The sequence below is a fragment of the Cibotium barometz genome, chromosome 42, assembly GCF_041138505.1.
Source record: "Cibotium barometz isolate CiBa-2024 chromosome 42, ASM4113850v1, whole genome shotgun sequence".
Lineage (NCBI taxonomy): Eukaryota > Viridiplantae > Streptophyta > Polypodiopsida > Cyatheales > Cibotiaceae > Cibotium > Cibotium barometz.
The window spans coordinates 40,500,835-40,520,957 of NC_141087.1; the positions used below are offsets into that span (position 1 = coordinate 40,500,835).

The 20,123-nt window shown below is 42.0% G+C and overlaps 1 protein-coding gene across 1 annotated transcript; it reads right to left on the minus strand.

Annotated features, from left to right (window-relative positions):
• Positions 1-7,894: 7,894 nt before the first annotated feature.
• On the minus strand, positions 7,895-19,626 carry PGM (phosphoglucomutase). Its single transcript, XM_086781015.1, has 22 exons — positions 19,326-19,626; positions 18,479-18,544; positions 18,354-18,398; positions 18,172-18,264; positions 18,031-18,083; positions 17,851-17,902; positions 17,694-17,762; positions 17,529-17,597; positions 17,296-17,418; positions 17,131-17,183; positions 10,768-10,846; positions 10,594-10,658; positions 10,424-10,491; positions 10,155-10,273; positions 9,938-10,012; positions 9,742-9,857; positions 9,497-9,638; positions 9,329-9,410; positions 8,947-8,993; positions 8,784-8,861; positions 8,530-8,635; positions 7,895-8,406 (listed from the first exon to the last, which is right to left on the minus strand). The coding sequence occupies exons 1-22, from the start codon at positions 19,575-19,577 to the stop codon at positions 8,339-8,341; spliced, it is 1,920 nt and encodes a 639-aa protein (XP_086637141.1). The 5' UTR covers positions 19,578-19,626; the 3' UTR covers positions 7,895-8,338.
• Positions 19,627-20,123: the final 497 nt, after the last annotated feature.

Sequence of the window (20,123 nt, forward strand, 5' to 3'; positions counted from 1 at the left end):
ATCCAATTCTGCTTCTTGTAGTGCAGGGAGCTTGTTCCTTGAATAGTGTTGTGGTTCTTCACTTCCTTTTAATAAGAACTTCAAGGCTCGTATTTTTACTGATTTTCACTATATCAGGCACACGCAATAAGATAAACCATTCATAGTATCATATGATAACACCACCGAGAATGGGAAACCAAGAGATGTGACTTGTGTGATTTCAAGACCCAGCACTAAGGATAGAGATGTAATCACAGCACACAAGGGAACAAGTAGGGGATGTATACACTGGTTTCACAACTACTTTAGAGACAAATCAAATGAAACTCCGGTTCCTCCTCCGTACAATTTGTCACGAGGTTTCTTCTAGCTTTAGATCTTCAAAGTATCTAAGAGTCTCTGAAAGATGAGAAAAAGATTCTTACCAACAACAACTGCAATCTTTGAGTTGGCCCAGCACACCTACCACCTTCCTTCATAAACAAATTTCAGAGTTGCAATAATAAAACTGAGCAGCACTAGCCCATACCTCACAACACACACAAGGTGATCCTGGCAGCCCTTTGACTTGTCTCTTCAAGATGTTTGAGTCTCTCTCAAATATGAGAGAGAGATTCTCTCGACAATACTGTGACCTTCAGCGCACACGGCCACACCCAGTGCTTTCCTCACAAATACACACAAGAACTGCCTCATAGCCCACTGATCCGTCTCTTAGGATGTGTGAGAATCTCTTAGATAGGAGAGAGAGATTCTCTCACAACAGTTGCAAGCTCTGAGGCGGCCGATCTCCCTCAACAACCACTATGAAATCTGAGGTGGTCTCAAAACACACACAATAAGAATCCCAACGCACATGGCGCCTTCCAAAAAACACAAGGGAAGATCTTCGCAGTACACACTCCTCCTCTATAATAACTGAAACGCCCACACACAAGGAGAATTCAGCGCACATGGCCACACCTAGTGCTTTCCTCACAAACACACACACACACAAGAACTGCCTCATAGCAGCCCACTGATCTATCTCTTAGGATGTGTGAGAATCTCTCAGATATGAGATACATATTCTCTCACAACAGACCAATCTCCTTCCCTCAACTACCGCTGTGAAATCTGAGGCGGTCTCAAAACACACACAACGAGAATCACAGCGCACACGGCGCCTTCCAAAAAAACACAAGAAAAGATCTTCATAGTACACACTCCTCTTCTCTACAATCACTGAAACGGTCACACACAAGGAGAATTCAGCACAGACGGCACCTTTCAAAGATACTGGGTGGGGAAGATTGTGAATTTACCCAGCACACACGGTGCCTCACTCACAAACACAAAAGACGATTTCTGCAGCACTCGGAGCTCTTCATAGCGCACGTGAGCTCTTCAGCCGGCATGTAGTCATTGATCTCCACCTCTTCTTTTCCCTTCACCTCACAATCGTCGTTATCTCTTCATACAACCATTCTCCGTGTATTCAGCCACCACGGCTGTGGTACGCGCCCATGCCACCATAATTTTAATCTCCTCCTTTCCATCCAACACTGCATATCCTGCCTCTCCACCACTGCTTTGGTTGATGACAGTCTGTTATCTTGCAATGTCCACACAATCCTAAGCGAGCTCCTCCATTTAGACGTGATGCGCAATTCCCTGAGCTTTTTACATGCATTGACATCGCCCTCTATTTTAATCATTTGTTTTTTAAAAGCTTAAAGCCAAAGGCTTTTAGTCAAAGCTTTTGGAAAATAGCAAATATTTACACGGCCCATATAACTAGGCGCCTTAGTCCATATCCTCAATATATGTAGAGAAAAAAGGCCACATGCTTTAAATTTGGCACCCATACGGGAGCCTTTCACAATTTCAAGTGTCAAATGGCACCTCCGTTTTCTGGTAAAAGTGCCAACGTGGCATGGCACCTAGCCTTAGGGGTCTAAGTGACCAAGGGTATATATCCTATATAATATATATAATATAATAAATATATATAATATAGTACACAATACATAATAAATATGGAAAGGTCAAATATTATACACAAGCTGGAGCAGGACTAATATGAAAAGGCCAACATAATATACATAGGGCAAAAAGAATTAAGCTACGCAAAGTTTAAACAGGCAAAGAGCGCGCGCAGCTGCTTGTATCTCTGTGTGTGACAAGAAGCGAGGCTCGAGAGCAGCCACCTGCCAGTAGCTATGGACGATTGCAAGCAGCGGCCAGTCCCCTGCATCAAGCGCGGGAGCATCAAGGAGTTATACACGATTGCGCGCAGCCCCGGAGCTATGCACAATCGTCAGGCATGCCTTTCTTTCCCTCTTTCTCTCTTTGTTTGACATAGAAGTTTGCTTCCTCCCTTTAGGCGTGATGGGTTTTTTCTCAGTCATTAAAATAAATTGAAATTGGGCATTAAAGGGCTCAAGAGTCTTTGAAATTAGAGCACCAAAAGACCTCTACTTTTGAACTTCCAAGGGTATTTCAAAGGTTGATGAGCCGCGCTATATAATGAGAGATCTCTACCACTTTGAACACAAGCAATCTAAACGCCTCAAGCTTCTTGGTTCTTAGTCTTTTACTAGGTAATATCTAATAGTAATAATCATATCAAGTTTTATTTCATATTAAGTGTATATTTAGGTTTATGAGTATCTAGTTGTTGAGATCAATTCATGCATGTTCATGTCTAACTTCGTGATCTTTCTATGGTTTTAGAATGCAAGAGCCCTAATTTCCTACATCGTCTTGCTTGTGTGCCATCTTGGATTTCAAGTTAGCGACTCCAAGCTTCACATTCCAGGTACCAAAACTTTTATTTACAATCATTGTATTCTTATTTTCATGCATCTTTGGTGCTTATTTACACTCATCTGAATAGCTAAAAGAAATGCATGATTCTCATGCATCTTTGGTGCTTATTTACACTCATCTGAATAGCTAAAAGAAATGCATGATTCTCATGCATGTCCCTATCTTTCTTTTGAATCTATAATTTATATGGTTGTAGCATGACATCAATGTCTATAAAATGAAAGAGATTAACATTAATTCAAGCTAAGATGAAATACAAAACAATGTACTATAATAGAAAATTGTTTTTAATTAGATGGCCCGCCAACGTAGTCTACTTGAAGTGCTTCAAAGTAAGCAAGATAAAGAGAGAGAACGAGAAGAAACCTTGCACAATATATTTGGCTCCGAAAGTGAGTCTGATGAGGACTCAGAGAGTGAATCAAGTGAAGACGAAGTCGTTGAAGACATGGACCTTTCAGGTATGCCCCAAGATGATTTGCCAACCAATAATGAAGATCCCTCAACAAGTAAGAAGAAGAAACAAGTGAGGCAGAGAAAGTTTCGTACAGAGTGGAAATCAAAGTATCCGTTTCTCATTCGACTTGTTAAAGGTGAACGAGAATTCATGAAGTGTGAATGGTGTGAAAAGTTTAGAGTTAAGGGGCCATGGGGTGTTGGCCAAGGGTGCAAGACTATGAAGAGGGATGCAATAAGAAAGCACATGCGATCACGGGAGCACAAATGGGCTGCAATGCGAAACTATCATGAAACAAAGGGGACTACACTTCCACAGCATGCTGTGGTAATTAAAGATAGAAACAAAGAAAGGGTGATCACTTGCATGAAGCTGATGTATTTCACAGGTGACGAAGATCTTGCAATCAGAAAGTTTGAAAAGTTGTGCCAACTAGCTTATACTTTAAAGGTGGAAGGTATAAGAAGAATGATTGAATTATGATGCTTTTGATTGGAATAACTTGAAAGTCTTCAATAATTTATGATGCCTTTAAAAATTCTCTTGCTATAATGTATTTTGTGTGATGAGAAGACGTCGTTTGAATTGTGAAAGCTTAATGCACTTACAAAACTAATATGTTTTCATTACTCAAAGTAAAGTGGTTTGTTATTAAAAGGGGCACTCAAAATTTTAGCCAAAGGTGACATTTTGACACCCCTGGTTGATGGCAAAAGTGCCACTAGATTTTCTATGGCACCTAGACTTAGGTGCCAAATTTAAAGCCTGATGGCCACTAAAGGTTTGGCTAAAGGTTTGGCGATGATGTAAGTGCCTTTACAATGAATATCTTCAAGGCATTAGCTGCCATTAGTATCCAAGCCTTTTACTAATAACCCATTCTTGAGTTTAATGGTGAAGAAATCATGTGCCACTACCACACTCTTCCAAGTTAAAATTTCATCTTGTGTTTTGCTTCATGCCCCTAATAATGCAGTCACACCATGCCATATGTACAAAGATGATGATAACATAGCAAAAGAATGCATCCTAGCTAAGACCTTACAGCAACTGGCTGCCAATATTAAAAAAACATGACATTGACATACTCTATCTTTATTAAATCCAAGTGTTATTTTATCCATTTTAGGGTTCTCAAAATCCACTTAGCAACGCCTACTTTTGAGCTAGTTTGGGGATGATTCTTGTTCACATTGCACTCCTTTTTTTATGCATGTATGCTACGTCAAATCCACCTCCATTATATCCTAAGGTTGCATCCCCCCTTAAGTGCCAAATTATTGCACCCTTAATCACTTATATTTTCAACACTTATCAGGGAAGCACTATGGTAAGTGTTAATGGCACCGAAGGGTAGGTGGTTCTGATGGATCGATCAAATTATTTTTTCCAGACCGAGTTTGCATAAAAGAGTTTCTCCTAGGTGAGTCAACTTCTAATGCTTCTTGGGTGGTTGGTGGTTGTCTTACCAACAAGTTTAATCGCTTCCTGATGAGTGGTTGGCGACTGGCTAGTCCAGCAAGCTCAGTAATGACGTTATTAAAAATTAATGTAAAAACACCGGTTTTGAAATTTGATAACTTAACCATGTTTAAGTAGAATCAAAACACTGGTGCATTGCAAAAAGGATAGCTTTTTTATTTTTTAACCTTTTTTTTGTCTCACGTCCACCATAATTTATGTGGGTGCGTACCTTGTCTAGCTGGATTCACATCACGTATGGTTGGCTCGTCTACCTAGCTCATGTCACATCCAAATATGACTTAAATAGTTTGGTAAGAAATAGGCTCAGTGAAATTGGTGATCCGTATCCCCAATGTCACATGATATTTTGGTGTGTTTCTAATGTCCTCCCTCAACAAAATATTGTTATATGTACATTATGTGTGCTATGTTATATACACATTATGTGTGCATATACTAGGAGGCTAACCCACATTAGGCTTGTGAGCATGGGAGCATGGGAACAAGCTCTAGTGGAGCATGGGTTAGGACTAACCTTAAGGGTTAAGGTTAGGGTCAGGCATCCACCAAGGGTCACACATGAGAAATGGAAAGTCAAGAGTCACTTGAGGGTCCTTCTATATAATAGGGGCATGGGGCACACTCAAGGGAGCTTGGGGGCTTGGAGGCTTGGAGGCTTGGGCTATGGTCTCTTGTGTAGAGGTCCATATCTACTCATCTACCATTTCACACTTTAGCTACATGCTATTGGATTGGAGTTATACCTCTTGATGGTATGGGACATCAAGATAGAGGTATGATGTATTTCATTTATTATTCATCTGTGCATCCCTTGGGCTCGAGGGTGGTTGGGTGGTTGAGTTTATGCCTGATTTATGCATGTTTATGCATAACAATTATCTAGAGAGATCTTAGGGTTTTAACAAATATCCATGGCTACTATGACATCAATGTTAGCTCCGATTACAAAGCTATTTATGATGACCATCCAAGTGCTTGTAGAGGTCTTACTCATGGTGGTTTACAATGCTAGTCAATCATGACATATACTAGACATGTAATTACGATTACATTTCACTTAGGATAGAGAGGTGATCATAGGTGGGCTAGCCTTGGCTAGTTTAGGAAGCCACCTATGCCTTTGATTTTATTAAGGCTATATAATAAACCCAAAAAGGTCCAAAAGATTCAAATTTTGGGGGACGACACGCACAAAGAACCCTTGACTCAAAATAAAATAGAAATTAGTAATATGCTGAAGATCTTTTTGATGTAGCCCGTAATGTCGGGCAAAGATGGATCATATTCTCAATGTGTTCATAAAGCCTGACATGATGATGATGCATGTTCCTTCCAAATGATAATGCATTGAATCTTCTTAAGGAGGTCTTAGCCTTATCAATGGCCAGTTTCTTGCCCGTGTACAACTCATTTATGAGTATGATAGATGAGGTACACGAAGCATATAAGCTCAGAAATCCCATTGTCCCAAACAATGCTGATACAGATTTATACCCAAATTTGGATTAACAAATTAAACACTCAAATCAAGAGGCAAATTTGATTCGATACTTTATAGAGGTTTAACAACACTTAAATGAAAACCTTAGATGATTAGCACTACTCACAGTATTAGTGAAAGCGATTTTCTGTTGATTGAGAAAAGAATACCCTGATTTGGAGAGCACCGTCGGAGGGGCAATTCAAGGAAGAGAAAAATCTTGGCAAGATATCATGGCAAATACTCCAAATGCTTCCCAATGCTTGCTAATGTCTTCCATAGCTAGGGTTTTTACATGTGATACAGAAGAATCTTCAAAACTTGATCAAGAAACCTTTAATACCTTCAAATAGCACGCTGATTCAAACCCTAATGGAAGCTCTTCCCATGCTTAGGGCTTTTCATACAAGAAAAACAAGCGGCCAAACTCATATTCGTGTCATTCGCACCATCAACTTGCTAATTTGTATCGTATGTTCGATGTGTTTTTCTTGCCTCCTTGCCATTGCTAAGATGTTGAATAAACACCCCATAATGCTCAAGACACTCACAAAGCTTCCACAAGGCATAGATTTCCTTGGAAGATCTAGGGTTTGGAAAAGAAACCATCCAGAAATTTTTAGATATAACAAGGTATTCTCAAGAATTCATTTTTCTTATTTTTGAGATGTTTTTTAAGTTTTTAAGCAGAACGCATGTGCTCTAATACCAATGCAAGGAGGGGGATTCCCATTGCAACTTGAATGGGCACAAGATAGAAAAAAGTATGCTTCTACATAGCCAAGGTTCCATGGACACTCCTAGAAAGTGTATTAATGAAATGCTCTTAGTACATTGATTAATTGAAATTTACGCCTCATAAATTTCTTATATACTTTGGACTCCTTTCACATTTAATAACCTATGCCCATGCCCAAGTTTACACACACTTATTATGCATGTGGCTCACCTTTGTATGCTGCAACAAGAGCTTAGAACTACAGTTGAAAGTTATAAGATGAGGGTAAGAGCTGAAAGGTGCATAAGAAGGTTTAGGATTGGGGACAAGATTAGGATTAGGATCACAAGCTACAGGGTTGAAATTAGGGCAAGAACATACAATCTCAATGAATGTGTGTATGGTTTATATGCATGTGTGTGTGTGTGTGTGTGTGTGTGTGTGTGTGAGAGAGAGAGAGAGAGAGAGAGAGAGGTATTAACCTCGGTAGAATGCAACACGAGGGCATATACAACCAAGGGTGAGACTTGAACTCGGGTGGACGAGAGAGAGAGAGAGAGAGAGAGAGAGAGAGAGAGAGTCTTGGTGTTCCACTTTCTTTTTTTCTTTGCTTTTGAGATTCACAATCTGAGATTTGGAAAAATCAATGCTATTGGCAACCTTCACGAACCATCTTTATACAGCCTCTCATAATTTGGATGCAAGCACGTCATTCTTAAGACTCTTTTCATTAAGCTCTTTAAGACTTGCAAGAGCTTTACTACTTGAGCATTACCAAAAAAAACACACACACACAGAAAAAGCTAAAGCATTGACACCTAACCTTAGGATTGCCATATATCCAATACATAAACTATCAATTTATTAACCATCGTATCAAAACAAACTATTAGAACTATCAACTCAGGTACTTTACAACTCAGAAAGAGAGAGAGAAAAGGGGATAGATAAGACTCGCTTCAAGGCACAAACAAAGGCTTGTTAAAAAAGTGTTTCATTGTTTTCTACTCTTATATTTCATCATCGATTTACAGCGAGTCCAATGATGAAGAGTAATCATCAGTTTATGCCGTATCAGTCCTATGCAACTTAACATAGCGGCTGGGCTAGAAACATACCAAACTTTTGCCCTCAGTTGTGCTGTAAAGCTGCCTTGCAATGCAGAGAATCATGGCATTATTCATATTTGCTTACAGTGTCTTGTTACACACGAGAATACTGCTGGCATCTTACAAAACTGTTGGCATCTACACCTCACAGCATTCTCTTTTACATAAGATGTGAACGCTCTGGTGGTGGGCTGCAAGATCCTGTCCACCTTAGAATGCCTAGTTGCGCACCACACAAAAAAGACAACCAAAAGCACATTGCTTGATGCGACATTCTGAGCAATTATAGGCTCTCCTTAAGTGATAACGGTTGGCTTCTCGCGACCCGTGAACTCTTGAAGCTTTGACAAAGACAGGGCAACATCTGCATAGAGACAACCCAATATAGCCCATGAGGCTTGAATGCAGTATCTGGGTTGCATGCCTGCAAACCAAAAATTTACAAGACTAATAATGATGCCCCCATTGAACCCTTATAGAAGCTTACCAATAAGAGGCTTCAATGCAACCTGTGCATCTAAATCATGCTTGGAAACATCCGGTTCATACTGCTCCACGTATACCCTGATGGTTGCACCAGCAGACCCCGTCCCCTTGCAAACCAGACAGAAAACAATCAGTACGACCCATCAGAAACTAAACCCTTATTCGTGGAAGCTTCTGTGAGAAGGGGCTTGAACCATGTTCCCAAGTTTGAAGACTACTCAGGTTCAAAAAATCGAGGCAATCGAGAGAACATACAGACAGACGAAAAATGATACGTGAACCATCTGTGAAAACAAAGCGAATCCCTTGCTTGGCAGCCACACTCCCGTCAACCTGAAGTCATAGCCAAAGTACAAATCTCAGATAGCGTTAGGATCGAAAAATGCTTTTCTCATAAACAAAAAGAAAAAAGACTTACCGGATCGGTGTAAGTAAAATCATCTGCAAGCTTTAGAGTGTAGTTTCCTGAAAAGCACTCCAATGCACTGTGTTAGTGATCATGCTTTCTTCATGCTGGAACTATGAAGAACAGCATAAATTGATATTCCCAAACCATGCATAGATGCCATGTCAATGAGGTGTAGCAAGGTGTGTATTTACTTGAGATGCATAGCCCTACCTGTGAAAAGGGGAGATCTCACCCAAACACACCCACCCGTCTGATGGTGGAGGATCTCCCTCGTCCATCTCTGGACGAGGATCTCTCTCGTCCAACACCCACCCATCTGATGGTGGGGGGGTCTGTCTATAAAGACCCTTAGCATACAATCAGCTATGTAGGTGGGACAGCAGGATCATACCATAGATATCACCGCTCTTGCTATTCGAGATAATAGATCGTAAATGCTCGATCATCTTGTTAGCTCCAGCTGATTCGCATTCCTGCAAGGAGATTTAAGTTCAGGCAGACTTGAGCAGTGAGATCCAACTAAGTGGTAGAAATGTCATACAGCAGCCATACAACTTGCCTCGTAATCATATCGAGAGAAAAAGTTCCGGCCATAGGTTCTCCAGTGCTCCTTAGCAACATCAGCAACTGAAACCAAAGTTTCTCCAACTTTCTTATCCTTGTTTCTATGAGCTAATATGGATAGCCACGCAAGAACAGCCCTGGAAAGAGAGAAATTGAGCTTCAATTTAACTATTAAACTCATAATATTAGCACTACAGATTTATATCCTAATCAAAACTGCTTGCTTTGATCATGGATTACCATATGCCATCCTTTTCTCGAATGTGATCAGACCCAGTTCCAAAGCTCTCTTCCCCACAAATAGAAAGCTTCCCAGAATCCATAAGGTTACCAAAAAACTTCCAACCAGTGGGCACCTGCGCACCTCAAATAAGGATTGGTCAAGGATATCTCATTAAATCAAATAAGATTTTGCTTGAACTAAAGAAGTATTAACCTCAAAAAAGGGAAGGTTCAGCTTCTCAGCCACTCGGTCAAGTGCAGCGCTTGTAGGCATAGACCTTGCTAAGCCCTAAATGAGAAAAAGAAAAAAGTAAAACAAACAAAAAAAATCCAGCAAAAACAACCTTGTATCTTGTGAGGACGACACTTTGTACTACTACGCATCTGACATATCATCTTCAAGAAACTTAATGTGCATACGTAGTTCTTACCTTTGGTCCACTCTCAAAGTAAGGAATAGCTGCCTCAGCATTTGCTGCAATCATGGCTACTGAGTCTGATGGTGTGATAAAAAAATGGTTTCCTAGAATCATGTTTCGGTCACCATCACCTGCATAACCATGGATTACTTTTAAAAACCTTTGAATCCATAAACAGAAAAAAAACTCAACTTGCCCATTTGCTTGAGGGTAGTAAATTGTGGATTTCTTGTAAACAATCATGTTAGGTTGAGTCAATAAGCTTTTAAAATTAGGCCCACCATCACTAGCTGCTCCAAAATCTGGGGCATCTGATCCATACATCATCTCTACAAGCTCTTCTGCATACCTAATGCACAAAGTAGGACTTAGAGCAAAAAATGTGAAAGAAAGCCGAAAAAAAAAATCAAAAAGATTTACAGGCGGCTTAAAATACACTTGAGAGCCCTACGTTAGGTTTGGATCTGGATGACCCCCTCCAAAATCTTCTAAAGGTATTCCATTGACAATTGAATCCTGAACGAGATCACAGATTCCGTCACTACAATTGCTTGACTACTGAGAGTTTTACAAACAACATACAAGACACCTGTCAAAGACCAAAGGAAGAAAATCTGATATTAACCTCTTTGGCTCCCAAACTCTCCACAAAAATGGGCCTGGCATAAGCCCCAGTGATAGCATGCATGGCATCAAACTTGAATCTACACAATTGGAGAGTAAGAAGGTAGTTGTCAAACTCATTGTTTAGTGAGTACAAAACAAGACAAGCAATAAGCATGCCATGGATGCCACAACATATAGAAAAATGCATGAAGCACAGAAAACATGCCCATAGCTATGAGAACACACTCTTTAAGGAATGATACATGCAATAAAACAAAGAGATGAACATGCGATACAGAGCAAAAAGACGCCCAAAGAGCCAAGTAGACCTTGTTGAAATAAAAATTGTCTTAATGGAGCCAGATCAAACATCTTTGTCAGGGGCTGAAGGTGCTTGATTTCACCAAGTTCGCCAGAAGCAAAAAGCCCAGGATGAACATGCCCCAATGTCAGCCCTTTTAATATCTATGTCCATAGTCACAAACAAAAAGCGTTTCCCAATTTCAAAACCTGCGAAACGTTTCTACAAAACCTCGAAACTTCTCCATAAAGGACGTTTCGCCCAAATATGAAGTCCCATTTTTCTCTTTTTTTTCCAGTGTTTTTGATCCGCCTCTGCTCGCTGCTCGCCACTTGCCACATGTTCGCTAGCCCAGGATCTGCTAGCCGCCTGCTCACCAGGTCGACAGTCGCCTTCCATCCGACTACCCTTGCTTCTCCTTCCTCTATTATTAACCATTCTTCTTCTCCTCCTCCTCTTCTCCTTACTCCCTTCTTCTCCTTCATCCACTTCCTCCCTTTTTCTCCCTTTTTTCCCTTGTTCCACTTCCTCCCCTTTTCTTCTCCTTCCTCTTTTCTTCCACTTCCTCTCCTTTTCCAAATTTCCCCTTTAATCCCATAAATCTATGTTTCTAGCCTCAAATTCCACAATGCCTCGCTGTAACAGAAATGACCATACCCTGAATGTGTGGGTTGACACCATATTTGTCCCCAAGTATGGGACCTCCAGCACCAAATGTGTAGCGTGCAAGTATTGTGGAGATGTCTTGCATGGTGCACCCATGCAAGAGCTTATTTCACTTGCAAGGGTCAAATGGATGTTGTCGTGTGAGTGAGGCCGTTTTCCTTGCTCATGATGATTCAGCGGAAAAATTTCAAGAAGTGTGCCTACTCATGCGCCTGATGTTTCTCTCTGTGCCTCTCTCCCTCTCTCCTATGTTTTGCTTCCGCATTGTGCAACTTTATCACTTTGGCCTTCCAAAAAAGGAAATCTAAAGTTCTTCTAATGACCGACTCTTGACCTGCCCCAAAGGGTCATAAGAAAAGACTGATTCTGGCCTTGCCTCTTTATAAGCCCCAACATGCTGGTCAGTCTGCCCTTCATGTTGTCGGCCTGCTCATGACTGCTGTCCCCTGTAGAAATTGAGGTGCCTTCATATGTGAGCATCTGCTGTTGGCTGATTGCTCCCTACGTTGTCTAACAGGGTCCTGCCTCTTCCTAAGGCTGCTATTGCCCTAACCTGCTGTTACGTACTGCCTAATCAGGGATTAGCGTGGAAAATAGCCATGTTCATGTTACATGTATGCACATGACATGACCTAATGATGACTGACTCTTGACCTGCCCCAAAGGGTCAGATGAATAGGCTGATTCTGCCCTTGCCTTTTTATAAGCCCCAACATGCTAGTTGGTTTGCCCTTCATGCTGTTGGCCTGCTCAGATAAAACATCTTTATAATGTAGCATGAGGCTTTACAATGGCAATACCAGCCAGCAGGTATGTAGCTGGCCAACTGCCCTCAAGGAGCTGCAGCCCACAACCCATAAATCCCCACAGCTAGATCAGACATGAGAAAATACGAATATGCCAATAAAAGGACCTGATCCCACAACACGAGATGCACAAATTCTAACACTCCCTCTGCAGCTCATAGTGTGCATAAGTCTAAAGAAGTCTAGAAGATAAGTTGATGAAGATGCAACAATGGACACTCCAATACTGCATATACCGGATACACCTCGAAAAGAGCACCTACCATACCGACTTCTCAAAACAAAATGCCACCCTGAACAGCAAAGAAATCTACTTAGCTCCAAGTATAGAATTATGAGTTTGCAGAAAAACATTGCGCCCATCATCCCCCAACAATAAACGGTGAACACATCACATCCAAAAAACCTTGAACAATGAACTTGGAACTCATCCAATCCATAATCTCTGCTACACCAAGCAATAGACTTGGAACACATCCAGTCCATAGCACGCAAACGTTCATGCACATTGCCACCTTGACCTTTTAGATGCGGTTTGTCTTGCTACAACCCTCAAGGCGCACGACAGTTCAAAGTACAATAGGGACAACAGAAAGCAAAGACAAGGGTAGCAAGTCCAAGGCCAAGGATGATGAGGACAAGGCAAGTGGGGGAGCCTTGGTGACTCGCCTCACCCCTGAAGGCCGTCGTACCAAGATGGTTGCTGGACAGTGCTTTTAATGCGACTCCAATGAGCACATTGCAAAGGATTGTCTGAGGACCTTAGAGGTGCAATCCAAGGAGGGTGGAGGCTTCTTCAGAACCGGAGGAAAAGTCCGAAGAGGAGGCTGCTTCAGAACCGAAGGATGTGTGTGAAGGAGATGCATGTGTGCGCGTCTTAGCTTTTTTCATTTCGCGAGTCGACCGAGCACACACCTAGGGTGTTTCATTGCATCAGGCCATAGGTATGAACAAAGGAAGTTTTCAGCTAGACCTTCGAGGGAATCTTCAAAGTTGCCATTTACACTCAGTGGGTGGAGAATCTTTGGCTTCAGTAGCAATCTCTTCATTTTTTGGGATTGTTCAAGAGGACTCTTCTCACCTGCCGTTTGCATTGGGTGGAGTATCTTTAGTGTCTGATGTCATGGAGGCACCTCAAGAGAACATGTCATCGGATTTGTCTTCGTCCTGGGAGGATAGACCACTTGGTGTATCTTCACAGTACACTGATTTCTTGGAGACTGTAGTGACAACATGGGTTTTGACTTTAGTGTATCAACGGATGTATTACTTGGAGTATGTTCCACAAGACATGGGTGGTTTAGACATCCTAGTGCCACGAAGTATTGATGGATACAAATTTGATGCAGCGTTTCTGAGGAGTATTGTTCTAGGTTCAGCTTCCTTCAAGGTGCATTGGAGCTTGTGAAAGCAATTCCTATGCTCCATTTGAGCTGATGCATTAGTGGCTAGAGTTTAGGTGGCAGAGTTTGCTCCGCCATCCTCTGGAGTGTTCTTCTCGTGGGCCACTAGAAGATACTCAATGGATTGCAGTGTTTTTTCATGTACGGTTGGACAAACAGAAAGTGCTCAATCTGGTGGAAGGCGATCATCCACAGGTTTCTTTGCAATGGACGCAAAGTGGTCTCTCAATGTTCGAGATCTTACGTATCTTGGATGAGCTTTACTTGGATCTTTTCCTTCTATGGAAAGGCACTTTAAATGGACACTGTGCAGCTAAGGTGAGCCTTTGCAATCGACGCAAAGTGGTCTCTCAATGTCCAAGATCTTACGTATCTTGGAAGAGCTTCGCTTGGATCTTTTCCTTTTATGAAAGGACACTTTAAATGGACACCGTGCAGCTGAGAACAGCTACAATGCAGGTAGGGGAGAATGTGACACACCTACGAGTGCAATGGTGACATGGCAATCGAGTATAGGTGGTTAACAGCAATACTATTGGCCAACTAGAAGCATTGGTGCATATATATACGTGGTCAAGGGATTCATAGCTAGTAGCCATCCAAATCCTCGGCTTGTTTTGTGTACATGCTATTTTTTGATGTATTCGAAAAATCCGGTGCACACAGGACGAGGACTCTCTTGGGCACATGCATCTTGTACAAGTCAAAACTCCTTTTCGATAATACAGATACCTAAGGGGGACTCAAACCAATCTTCGACCCTGAGTGTGGCGTGTCTAAAATTTTTGGTTAAATGTCTTTAATTCTGTGCTTAATCAAGTTTAATAAATAAGTTCTCCGATAAACGAGCGTCTCAATTACACTCGGTAACCCAAAAGTCCCATGAGCCCACGCCGTTGAAGGAGAGCGGGAACAATCTAGGGAATCCGGAGGAGAAGAGCTTCATGGAGGAGATCGTCCGCAAGCATTACCAGCGATATGACAGGTGCTAACTGCTCCACGTTAGGCTCGGAGTAATTGTCCTGCTGCGAATGATGAGCCTGAGCCAATGCCAAATCAGGAGCAGCAGATAACCAGGGTGCCCACTGCCATGTCCATCTTGTCAAGGCAGTTGGATAGAACTACAAGATGGTCCGCATGGCGGACCATCATAGCTGTGAGTTGTGTTACATCCATGATGATAGCTAGAGACCACAGATCAATGACAGAACCCTAATAAATCTTCCCCAAACCCGACCTTGTGCACTTCTAAACCTAGGGGCTCTACCCTATGTATGCAGTCAAGCACACTGGTCATGGATAAGAAAAATTTGCAGGTTCCCTAGGCTAACCCTCAGCTCTCAAACTAAGCTAGCAACAGTGCCCGACTATAGTGTATCCACGTATCCTGCCTGTCAAGCTCGGCAGTGAGCTTGTTGTTTACGGTATACTCTGTTTGCACTCAGGAACAACCTGCCTGCAAATGTGGTACTCTTGTGACAGCCCATAGCTGCAAATCCCTTTCCAACGATCAGCCTTGTAGAGAGTCGCTTTAGGCCCAAACGCTTCAAGAAAGCTGAGATGGAAACAAGTACCCCTTGTATAGGGGGAGCTGACCTGGTCAGCTAGTTTACCACAGCCGGCCTGCTCCACAACTTGCTCCAAAAAGGTGTTCACACGTGTTAATGCTGCTGACCACTCATCTGCTGCCTAACTGCCTCTGTGCTGTGCCCGACCAGCCGTCCAGTGCTAGGTGCCTTGAACATTGGCCCAGATATTATGCCGGTGTGTCACTCTTCCCATCCCCGTTTTCCACATCTTAAACTCCATCATCCACTTATGTTATGTAAACTAACTTTCCTCTTTGGTGATCCTGCTTCCCATCTCCATCTTTAGTTGAAGCTTCAACTTTCCATGAAGGCTCCTGACTCAGAAGTATATCACAAAAAAGTTGCCCAAGTTCTTTACTCAAATGATTAATAGTGGAGCTTTCTTGTTTAATGGAAAATTGTGCTTTACTTTTCTTATGTGTGAGCAACAAGCCTCTGCATGTGACGTGTGTTGCACTCCATTCATAGGTACTATCAGTAGGCTTGTGTGTGGTGTCGTATGTGACAGCCCCTGCCACTAATTTGGAACTTAAAGGTGCAGTGCATGCCTCCTTTGTTTCGGCTTTCTATGGCCGTTAATGCCATTATATATATTTGAACCTTTAAGTCTAGATTGGATGACCTGCGTCTTTAGAAAAATATCTGCTGTTGTACCCAAAATCTACTCCGATGCAGGACTAATCTCAAGAATCAAACCTATCAGTATCTAGGAGAAGGCTGAACTGTCTTGGTGACACAAAAACAATGGTCACACTCACAAAATAATAATAAAAATAAAAAACAAACCTACACACACAAAACAGTGATGTCATGTGCAAGACATGTGCACGGCCGATCCCCAGCCTAATCCTGAAGAGTAAAAAGATAAAGAATTAGGTTAGAACTAGATTGGGAGCATTTGTTGCTGTTAATGGCAGGGGAAGGACCGGTGGAGGACTTGGAAGGGCTGTTGTCCAGCATATACCAGAATTATGACCAGTTGGCTGCAGCATTTCCAGGAATATTTGTCGAGGACCTGGCCGACCAGCAGTCAGCCCGTCCACTAGCGATTCCCAAGGCCTATTTAAGGCAACTTGGCTCATCGTTTTAGATCATTTAGTCCAGCCAAGGACTTGGTCATAGACGAGGTATTTCTACCTTTTCAGACAGCCTATGGCTGTAGGACTTGTACTACCTTTTTGTACATTATGAATATACCTTTTCAGACAGCCTATGGCTGTAGGACTTGTACTACCTTTTTGTACATTATGAATATACTGAATACCTATGGCTGTAGGACTTGTACTACCTTTTTGTACATTATGAATATACTGAATACTCAGCTCTCTCTCTCTCTCTTTCTCTCTCTCTTCTGATTGTGTTTTGCATCAGCATGTTCCAAGATGGTGTTTAGGGCTAAAAGAAGACTCACAAAGCTTTCTGCATGCGGCAAGTGGCTACATACGCAAACACACACGCACACACGCGGATACACACAGACACACCCATGCCCTGCCCTCCTAGTGACATAATTAGAATAAGCAGAAATTAAATAATGTCAACCTCATTTTTCTTTTTCTTTTTTAGCGTCATGATGGACTCTTCTTAGATTGTAAAGCAAACATTGTAATTGTGTACCTGAAATCTGGGCGTGTCAAGAAGCTTCTGAGCAAGCTGAAATCAAAGACGCTCTACAGCCACAGGTTACATAAGTTACAGTATTGCACCTTTTATAAAACACTATTTAAGAAACACAGAAAGAGACCAAAAGAAAAACAATTATGTGTCTGCTGCTTCAAGTACCTCAAGCAATTCAAGATAATCTGAGACAGGATCGACCACCTCCACAGTAAAGTTTCCAAACTTTGTTGTACCCAGCTTTGTCAAATCAACATCTGGGATTTGTGCTGTTTTGATCTCTGAGATCTGTGTTTTCACCTTATCCAACTTAGAAATTACATACTTACGACTGGAAATGGTTACCACTACACTTGAGTACGAGGCCATCATATATGGTAATGGATCAATTTACTTACAGAGAGAGTGTTACCATAAATTTTGTCAGTGATGGACTCAGGTGCTGGTTGACCACTACTGTAATTAAACTGCAACCAGCAAAGCAACCAATTACATCAAACCCACATGACGCATTGGTGTACAAACCCAGAATTCAGCTTCTAAAATTCACCATCAGAGTTTACCTTAATACCCCAATCATTCTCTGGACCTCCAGGATTGTGGCTTGCACTCATAATGAAGCCTCCATTGGCCTACATGCAAAAATCAATGGTTAGCTCGAAAACAAGCCTACAACAATATTGGCTAATTCAAAAGAAGATTGCTTGAGAACATTTGTACCTTCTGCTTACGAATAATAGCAGAGACTGCTGGAGTTGAGATCATTCCATCCCTGGCACAAAATTCATAAACCTTGTTTGCTATCTTTTTGAAATCATATAGAGTATTTCATCAACCCAAGGTGTCCTTGAGTATTTCTCAAGGATAGCACGAATTCAAAAACTTAGCATACAGTACTACCTCCCCACAAGGACTTTTCCAACACCATTCCCTGCAGCAATTTTGATAATGATCTGGCAAGACATGAAACCTATTAGCACAATCATATGGTTACTGTCAACCTGTTGCATAGGAGTCCTGCAGATATTCTGATTACAAAACCTGTGAAGCCTCCTTATTGAAGTATCGACCATCGCCTCCCAACACCAATGTACCGCCCTTATAGTCCTCTGAAGACAAAGAATCGAATAAGGCCTGCTCAGAGAAAATGCAAACGTCATGTTGGTATGTGTCCAACTTCTTCATTCAAAAGTTAGGGATTGGATTATCTAAGTAACTTTCACCTGTATCCAATTAGCAAGGTAGTTGGGCTCCATGAACACTTTTACCTGCATTAAACATACAGTGAATCCCCTATGTGGCAATTTCCAACACAGAAGCTAGTGCTCTTGGCCTGGTAACCATTTACCTTCTTGCGAAGACCACTAGTTCCAGTCTTCTGCCCTTCAATGGGCTTTGTTGGAACTGCTGTAACCTGCACGAAAGGGAAAATTTGTAAATTTTGAAGTCTGCACTGGCAAGTCCCTAAGAAAACATGAACGACAACGGAGCCCTAGAGAGGTTTTACAGCCAAAATGGCAAGGGTATATCAAAATTCAATCTACTAAACCCTAGGCTATGCACATAAAATTTAAAAGTGCAGAAAATTCAGTAATCAGCATCTTAAGCAAAATCAAGAAATGAAGTGCAGACTGTTGCATCACCAGTTCGTTTGCAGTTAGTACCCAACAACAATGAAACCTTAGCTGCATGACCTCTTTCAAAATCCAGGCTAACACATGATAGCATGACTGACTACATATGTTTAGTGGCCGTTGCCCATTTGACCCCAGTAACGCACAGATAACCCTGGTTATCATAATTATGCACAAAAAATTATGGCTATACACTATGACCTGGTTATCTTGGTTATGAGCATTCGACTATGGTTTATGCACATATAACCCTATTGATCATGGTCATGCACAATCAACGGCTATGGCTATATAACCCTGCTTATGCACAAATAACCATGATCACGCACATTTGACCGCGGTTATGACTCATCCATGACTATGCACATTTAACCCGCGTATGCTAACTTGATACCAGCTCCGTGAAACCCTAGAAATGCAGCAATGAACACATGGCGCTCGGTAACGATGCACATTAAAGCAGCGATGCACATTTTTAACCGCAACGGTATAGTTTTCTTCAGAAACCCTATAAAAACAGAAAAAATACCATGGACACATTTAGATTCTGCAGAAGCGTACCTGGAAACCTTCATGTTCAACGATAGTGGGGGATGCAGAGCTGGCTCGGATGAGTTTCTGACCAGTAGAAGGGAAGGTAACGGGGGAGGAGGAGGGAGAGAGGGCCAGTTGGGAGCCATGGTGAAGAAGGCCATTGCGCCAAGACAGGGAGGGAACGGCTAGGAAGGGGGTGAAGGGACGGGGAGGAGAAGAAGACAATGCAGAAGATATGGAGAGAGAAGAAGGCAGGGAAGCCTGCCACAGTAGCGCCATGGAAGCTTGGCGATGATGAAACGCAGAAGATCGAACACCTTCACATACCCAAACAGAACGACCTTTTGGCCACGTGGAAAAGCAAACTCTTCAGCGCGCCGTTGATTTTCTCCACGTCAGCCCACCATTTTCATCTCTCCACCTGGACAGGACCAAAACCACCAGATTATGCCACGTGCCCATCCTTTATCCTGAATCATGTGACCTTTGATCACATGGCTCATGAGTATTTAAAGTGTTCGAGGTATTCCGTGATCTGCTTGAAGTCTTGAATATTTTATTAGTTACGTCTTAATAAATATTTGCTTTTTAGAAATTTAGAATCTCCACGTCTTCATCTCTCTCGCTCACCCATGCCACAAGGCCCCCGATGGTTACGACTCCCCTCTCTCTCTCTGCCACCATTGCTAGAGAAATGCATCTTCTCATGTACGAGGATCAAGAAAGAGCTCAAAGGGCCTCTAATTTGGTCATTCGCGTGGAGCAAATGAACCGCACCACCCTTCTTAAAAACTTGCAAAACATACTAAGAGATAAATTTGATCA

What these genes read in the sequence shown, in the direction of transcription:
- PGM (XM_086781015.1), bottom strand. Translation starts at nt 19,577, where the DNA reads ATGGCGCTACTGTGGCAGGCTTCCCTGCCTTCTTCTCTCTCCATATCT. An exon ending in GGAAAAGTCCTTGTGGGGAG is followed by an intron (nt 17,903 to 18,030) that starts GTAGTACTGTAT and finishes ATTTTGTGCCAG; the next exon opens with GGATGGAATGATCTCAACTC. An exon ending in TTTTGGAGCAGCTAGTGATG is followed by an intron (nt 10,274 to 10,423) that starts GTGGGCCTAATT and finishes ATGGTTATGCAG; the next exon opens with GTGATGGTGACCGAAACATG.